This window comes from Danio rerio, chromosome 25, assembly GCF_049306965.1.
Source record: "Danio rerio strain Tuebingen ecotype United States chromosome 25, GRCz12tu, whole genome shotgun sequence".
Lineage (NCBI taxonomy): Eukaryota > Metazoa > Chordata > Actinopteri > Cypriniformes > Danionidae > Danio > Danio rerio.
Genome location: NC_133200.1, coordinates 20,992,178 through 21,000,207, shown reverse-complemented (window position 1 = coordinate 21,000,207; position 8,030 = coordinate 20,992,178). Strand labels below are relative to the sequence as shown.

The following is an 8,030-nucleotide window of genomic DNA, read 5'->3' as shown; positions in this document are numbered from 1 at the left end:
GAGAGAGATTGCCTCTCATGTTCAAATCACATGTATGAAAGCATCTAGGCTGTCCTGTAAAATATAATGATGACTGAAGAAGTTGTGGTGGGTTAGTAGTGGGGAAGTAGTGGGTTTCCTTAAAGGCGTTTTCAGTCCCTATTTGTTTAGCCTGCGTTAATGCATTTAGTTTAAGCTGCACGATTAATCATTAAAAGATCGGGATCTCAACACCCACGCAACATAAATGATAAATTATAGGTTTTTGCATACGTTTATTCATCCTAAGATAGAGACTTTAGTCTTTTGAGTTAGTTATAATGAGGTACAAACAGTTAAATAACACAGAAGTACTGGCATAACAGTTAATAGTTTAGATAAAACCGCTGATGTTTGCGGTAAACATTAAAATCATTGTCATATATATTTAACAACGTTCTAAGTTCTGTTTGTTAAATCCAGAAGTGTCTTGCAGTACTGATTTTGTAATAAATGAAAAGCATATTACATTTGTCTCCACACCTTTTTGTGTGATGCGCAAAATGGTCTGATCCGTGATTAAAAAACCATAATGTGTTTGGAACCGTGAGATTTCTGATCGGTTACACCACTAATTAACAGAAATGTCATTTTCAGATGAGCTAACCCTTTAACTAGTTTATCTCTGTGCTCAAAAATAACAACATTTAAATCAAAATTTATATAAAGCTCATATGTTCAAGTTTAATTTATTGCAGTCGTTGGGTACAACATTATGTAAATGTTTCAAACAAAACCATGATAAATTATTCCAAACAAAGTCTATTTTTTTCCATTCAAGTAATAGTTCTTTTTAATTCAATGGAACTGCCCTGAATGAGGGACACTAGTACAAAAAGCACCAGCAACGGTGATTATATCACGTTATCATCAAACACACATGGCCAGGTTGACCATATCCAACCAGAAACGATACTTTGTGCACTCAAACTGTGACTGTGGCACATTCTACTGGTAATATGGTCTATATCGTGACTGTTCTGGGTGGTGAGGCCCTGGCCTTTGTCCCTGTGGTGGTGGCCCTTGCATACAGGGCTGATGGGGCCCACGTGGATTGGGCCAAATTCCTGGGCTCATGCCGCCTGGTTGGGAAAAAGGTGGGCTTAGTGTGCCTTGGTCCTGTGGCATTGAGTTTGGGTTGTAGTGGTGTGGACTGACTGGGGGAATGGGACCAGGTGGAGGGTGGTTCATAAATGGTGGCATTGGGCTGATGATGTGTCCGGGTGGAGGGGGTGTTGACATTGGAGGTGGTTGGTTGTAAATCATGTGAGGTGTGGCAGAGCCCTGTGGCGGGTGTTGCATCGGGATGCTTAGAGGGGGTGGTGGAGGTGGCGGAGGCCCGTAATGTGGTTGTTGTAGTGGAGGCATAATGTGATGTGGGTGAGAAACCACCGGTTGGCTGGGGTAATCACCAGAGTGATGGTGTGGAGGTGGGCCAGGGGGTGTATGTGGGTGCAAGAGGCCTGAGCTTCCTGAGTCATCATGAATGGGCACTGTGATGAGGTTGCTATGTTTGCGTGTAGACAATGTGGCAATCCGGAAGGTTTCTGGGGGAAGGGATCGTGGGGAAGGACCCAAATCGGAGGGTGAAGCTGGAGGTGGATGGTTGAAGGCATCGTGGCCTTGCAGTGGAGGAGGAATGAGAGGGTGTGATTTAGTCAAATGTGGAGGTGGTGGTAACCGGAAGCGGTCTGATGGGTCGGAGCCCCATAGTGATGGATCTGGGCGAGAACTTTCGGTCTTGCTGGCCTTCATGTGGCGATGGTTGATGTGGGCCTGCAGGTCTCGCTGTGAGAGGTAGGTGCGTTTGCAGCCTTGCACAATGTTGCACATGAAGAGAGAGCCACGCTGGCACTGCTCGATGCGCTGGACTGGGTCTGTGCAGCTGTACAGGGACAAACTGATCTTAAGAGTTTAGTAGAGGAAGTGGACGCAGATACATACAATAATATACACTTTTATTCTATGAATAATCTGTGATTATATATGTCTTAATCAAGGAAAGCACTTGCATTTCACAAGGACATCCAAAAGTTCAGTAACTAGGTCTTATTTTGGATATCAGCAAATTCTTAGATTAAACACATTAAAAACACGTTGAATGAAGTATACTAAAGATCAATGTTAACCATGTTCATTTTTGATTTTATAATACTGGTAGCATACACAGGTCACAGTCAATGTTCAGTCAAATTTAGCATTGCTAGGCAAAATTTAAATGCCAACCTTCAATAATCCAATCAGCGCTATTGAGTTTTGCATAGAATTTCTGCATGCAGAGTTTGCTCATTGCCAAGTTAGTAATGTGGTAAGGAAAAAGCTTCTTTGACGCATTAGTTTTCTGTTGGTCAAGTGGCTTCATAAATGTGCAGGTCAAACATGGCTTATGGGATGCAGCAAAATATGAAATAACTTTGGATTAAATTGTCCGAAAACCTGTTATGACAGCATAGTTAACTAGATAGAATTCTGATCTGTGTAATCAAACATACTTTAAATAATATGACATCTCCGTAAATTTGATCTGAAATGTTTTAAAATTATATATTCTATACCTTACAAAATATTCAAATGAATAATAAAAAAAACAACAACTTCTATGTGGATTTTTATGTGGATACTGATACTAGCAAACCCAAAAAACATTAGAACTAAATATATTAGATGTCTGTCATCACAAAAAACAGCTGCTTAATATGAAGTAAAATAATCTAAACATAATATATTAAGCTGGATGAACCACACACCTGTGACTACCTCTCATAAGTTTTAGATCAACATTATGTTGCATTTATTTAAGAGACAAGAAATGCACCAAAACTAAACTCCTCTAAATGTTCTATGCTAACAATTAATACTACAAAAAGTATATTTCTTTTCGTTTAAGCGAAGTATTACGCCTCTTTCACATCACATGCACAAGTAGAGCAGAAGCAGCACACAGGCATTTGTTTATTACACCAACAGCGTCTGCACTGTGCAGCTGACTGGCGGCTGTTGCACAGATCAATTAATCAATCAATAAATAAATCAATAATCTATCTATCTATCTATCTATCTATCTATCTATCTATCTATCTATCTATCTATCTATCTATCTATCTATCTATCTATCTATCTATCTATCTATCTATCGACTTTTTATTTTTACCTTTCATCTGCATGAAGACCCGCAGCAACTTCCTCCCATGCTGTTTTCCTAATCTGCAATTCTTTATTTTACTAGTTATGCAGATCATAAATAACGGTATGCTTCAAGCTTTATGAGAAGTGTCATCCATGTCTTTTCAGGTGCACTCAGACAAAAACTGTAGAATACACAAGACATGTCACTCGTATCTTTTTGAATGTGGAAAAGTTTAACGGTCAATATGGTGAATAAAGCCCCGCCTACTAGTACAGGAGCCAATCATCGATTGCTATGTTGCGAATAAATTTCCCCTTCTACTACAGTAGCCTAGCATCAATCGCTATAGACTAATGATACTCCGGGGAGAGGCTTGGACCAGACATGAGCTTGTGCAGATTGTGTGATTTTGGAGGTTTAGAAATGAAACTAAATGGACAGTTATTGTTTAAATTTTTGGGTGATTCCTAATATGGAATTCAATCGTTAGCTTGGCAAGCAACTTTGGAGAATTTGATGTTTCCCCAATCAGACAGAATGCCCGAGCATATTGCCCGAGAGATGTTTCAAAGATGGCTCCCCGAGTGAAGCGACTTGCCTTAAAAGGGACTTTAACTCAGAAGACCATCGCCTTTGATGATATGTAATTTTGTTTTTGATTGTCAGCATGATGTAAAGTAGTAATAATATTTGTACAACATTGTATTAATGATATTTATACATAGTCAAAGTTATGTCAACATATGCAAAACCGATACAAAAAAATTTGTTTGTTTGGACCCAAACAAATATTTGTTGGATTTTTAAAGTTAATTTGATTGCCTAAATAAAAATCTGTGGATATTATCGATGCATTTATTGGGTAAAACTGCTACTTTTTAGTGTCTTATGTGTTTTTGGTTATTATCAATGCACTGTCACTTTAACTGAGTGTAAGTAGCACAGCCAAAATAGACCCAGCGCCGAAATGACCACAGCTCTGCTTTTGCGTGCGGTATGAAAACTCAAATCCAGGGGTCATCAAACTTGTTCCTGGAGGGCTGGTGTCCTGCAGATTTTAGCTCCAACCCTAATCAAACACACCTGAACCAGCTAATCAAAGTCTTACTAGGTATACTTGAAACACCCAGGCAGGCAAGTTGGAGCTAAACACTGCAGAGGGTCACAGCCCTCCAGGACCAGGATTGGTGACCCCTGCTCTAATCTGTTAGCATGGATGCTGAAAAAAGTATGTTCTGCTCCCACTCTGTTTGCACATGCGGTGTGAAAAAGGCTGTTTCTAACACTAATCAGTTCATTATTTGTATTAAATAGCTAACATAAATGCTGGATATTTCAGAAAAGTACAGTATGTGCCTCTGAACCACAAACTCAGCTGATATCCTCTTATTCTAACACAAACAGACGTTACCAGGGAAACAGAACATGCTGCTTTTTTTCATGCTGTAAACACAAACAGAATTCAGTTAAACAAACTGAAAACTCACCCAGGGCACATTTTGTCACACTTCTTCTCGTAATACACTGCACAGTCATAGCAGAAAACATGTTTACAGGGGATCTAGTGGAAACAAAAAGCCTTGTTTTCAACGAAGGATCTCAAGGAATATAAAGAGTATTGTAGGGTCACGAATGTTGTTTTTACCATTCGCCCATAAATCTTTATGGGCAGGCCACACTTGTCGCAGAAATGGACTGGAGTGTCATCTTTTACTCCAACCAAGTTGAGCTGTGGAAACAAGCAGGTCATACTTATGTTACATATTTAAACACCTATTCAATTATTATTAAATGCTCTTTATTGTTAAAAACATTATTGATTTGTAACTAACTGAAGACAAACATGTAACCTTATAATCCCAGAAGATTGGATGAGGGAATCTGCGATGGCTTCCATATGCATCACCTGATTTACACTCAAATCTTTCCTCCTGTTTATATCTGAAAGGCTCTAAAGATCACAAATAATTTCATTTTTAAAAGACAAGAAAATAAGACATAGCAAAATCAGTGAAAACCTAATCAAATATTTAACAATTTCAAAGACAAATATAAATGTTTCATAATACATTGTGACATCAAAATCCTGATTTCTTAGGCCCTGTTTCCACCAATACGTTTTCTCTTAAAACGGCATTTTAGAACGAAAATGATCCATGTCCACACTGGCGTTTCCTTGAGCCTTTCTGAAAAGCTCTCCGTCCACACTACACCACTGAAAACGCACATCAGGTGACCATACTTGCACTCTAGCATGCACTGACAGTATTCCTGAGTCCAGGCAGTCAGCAGGAGCTTTGAGCACACATGTCTGTTTGACTGATTGCTTGCCTTTATTTCCTGTATTATGTCAACTTATTAGCTGCATCCCAAATCGCATACTTATGCACTATTCTACGCCATTTTGTAGTATAAATAGTGTAAGTAGTGTGTTCACACTGAAAATTCAAAAAATTATTAGTGCACTTTAATTACCCGGATGATGCACTCATTCAGCCGCTAAAATGAAGTGTGGAATGATGGACACTTCATGCACTCAACGACCGCAGGTTTGCTTACGCAGCGGAAGGGGCGGAGCTATCGGATGCACATGTTGAATAACGTTATTTTGGATGGTGAAAGCAAAATTCTCCTACGAGAGTGATTATAGCGCCTCCCGATGGTAAATGCTGCAATACTCACGGCAGGTATTATTTGATAATTCGGTCGTTTATTTCGCTGATTTGGCAACCGTCAAACGTCATCAGGGAAACGGTTTGAATTTCCACTTAGTAAAAAAAACATTAGTGTGCCATTTGGGACGCCACTACATACATATACTATCCTGTTGAGTGTGTAAGTGCATAAGTACATAGTGCATGAGTGCATAGTGTATAGTGTGCCATTTGGGATGCAGCTATTGTTACTTACTATTAGCTATCTATTACTTACTTATTACTTAATTACTTATTATGTATGAGAGAGTTTTACCTCTAAATTTATATCTGGTGATGATGTCTGTGGGTGTCACAAGTCAAAATGAAAGCACAGGTTTCGCTTATAATGTCTTATTGCTCATCATAAAGAATTAAAATAAGGATGCTTGACAGCTGAGCGGGACTCTGCAAAATAAACCGTAAAACTGACCAATGTGAGTGGAGTATACTCGCACATGACTTGTTTTAGCTCTTTTGGTCGATATAAAAACTTTTCTGTGTGAAAGCGAACTGCACCAAGAACAAAGAGCAACATTGTAACAATTTTAATCCCTGTTTCGAAACAAGAGAATCGATCCACATGTGTGAAAGCACCCTTAATCAGAGTATTGTTCTAATAATTACATTCGGATTATTGGTGTAAACGTACTCAGTGACAAATAGGGATGCAATTATGAGAAAGATGTCAGAATGGTGAGATATAAACTCGCAAATGGAAATGATTCTGAATTCCATGTTATATGGTAAGTTTAACTTTAATACATTTTGTTACTTTAACTTAATCATTAATTAAGCTGTAATTAATTTTAGCTATTCATTTGCAAGTCAACAGCATTTTGTGGGACTGAAAAGGCAATAAAAATGGTTTAAAGGTGCACATTAAAAAAAAAATCAGAAAAGATAAGTATTATTATAAGTATTATTTAGAAGTCATTTTTTTGTGATCCATTGGACAGGGTGTTGTTGATAATGTTGTTATCTATAGGCAGATTTATTATGCAGAAGTTAAATCATTTAAATGTTCTCTTAAACTAAGAATTGCAAAAAAAAAAAAAACTATTATTTTTAATATTAAAAAAAGTCACAACTATTGTTTTTAATCATGTGTCCAGAAAATATAGAAAATCTTTAAATGTATGAAAAGTAACCTATATAAATTTAGCAATTGCAGACTGAGTCAGTCCTAAAGATCAGGCAGCATTTCCCAAAAGCATCGTTAGCCAAGTGATCATAGAGTGCATTGATGTCAATAGTTCAGTGATCTACTTTGGATGCTTTTAGGAAATTCATTCCAGATGTGTGTGTAGCATTATGTCCAATTTAATTGTACTATACTTTAGTCACAAACTGAGACCAACCTTCCTCTCTCTTTGAGGGCAGTCTGGTGGCTGGACGCTGAGGTTGGGCAGGTGGTTTGCCTCTCATTGTCTGTTTAGACAGTAACTTGATTGGGATCTGTCTGCGAACATCAAGACCTCCAAGTGATCCAGAACCATCAGTTCCCTGAAGGTCATTATCTGAGGAGGACACAGAAGACATCCAAAATAAGTAAACTACACTATACAAGCACACACAGCATTAATGCTACATCATAAACACAGTTTATCACCGTATTACCTCTGAATAAAAAGAAGCACTTCCTGAAATGGATAAATAGATAAACAGTACTACTATAGGCATTATTATAATTCAATTAACGAACACATGAGTGCAATAACAAGCAAAACAAACTAAAAAACCCAAGGCCAGTGACTTCTATATGAAGACAAGCGTTAGTTCTACCACAACGCTTACAGAAACTCTACATGTTAATTCATGAGTATACAGGTGTTTTAATACATATCTAAGACTAATTTGAATGTTTCTGGGTTTATGGCACTTGGACGTCCTGTCAGCCTCTAGTTAGCGGGATACTGACAATAAATGCGTTCACTGCCAACACATAGCGACATATAAATGGCACCAAGGGCTCGCTGCTTTACTGGCAGGTGGTTGTCTTTCACTATGAAACGTTTTGTGTATTTAAAATGTAAATTTGGCGTAAAATGCTTCATTATATTAGCTTGTAGCTCACCATTTTGGTCCATGACTTGACGCGGTGCATTACTGCGTTGAAGTGATGGGAGTGGCTTCGTGTCGTTTGCAGATCAACGCTGCGCACAGTTTACGCAAGCGTGCGATGTATGCTT

The 8,030-nt window shown here is 38.3% G+C and overlaps 1 protein-coding gene across 2 annotated transcripts; it reads right to left on the bottom strand.

Moving 5' to 3' along the window:
- Positions 1–691: 691 nt before the first annotated feature.
- LOC100002706 (E3 ubiquitin-protein ligase Hakai) lies at positions 692–7,962 on the bottom strand. 2 transcript variants are annotated; one of them, XM_005163040.5, is made up of 6 exons: positions 7,916–7,962; positions 7,200–7,358; positions 4,996–5,096; positions 4,791–4,874; positions 4,633–4,706; positions 692–1,918 (listed from the first exon to the last, which is right to left on the bottom strand). In XM_005163040.5, exons 1-6 carry the CDS (start codon positions 7,926–7,928, stop codon positions 967–969), a joined length of 1,383 nt encoding a protein of 460 aa, XP_005163097.1. In that variant the 5' UTR covers positions 7,929–7,962; the 3' UTR covers positions 692–966. The 2 variants fall into 2 exon arrangements, with proteins under 2 accessions (XP_005163097.1, XP_073799200.1); XM_073943099.1 differs by having other exon boundaries at positions 692–1,903.
- Between the last annotated feature and the right edge of the window lie 68 nt (positions 7,963–8,030).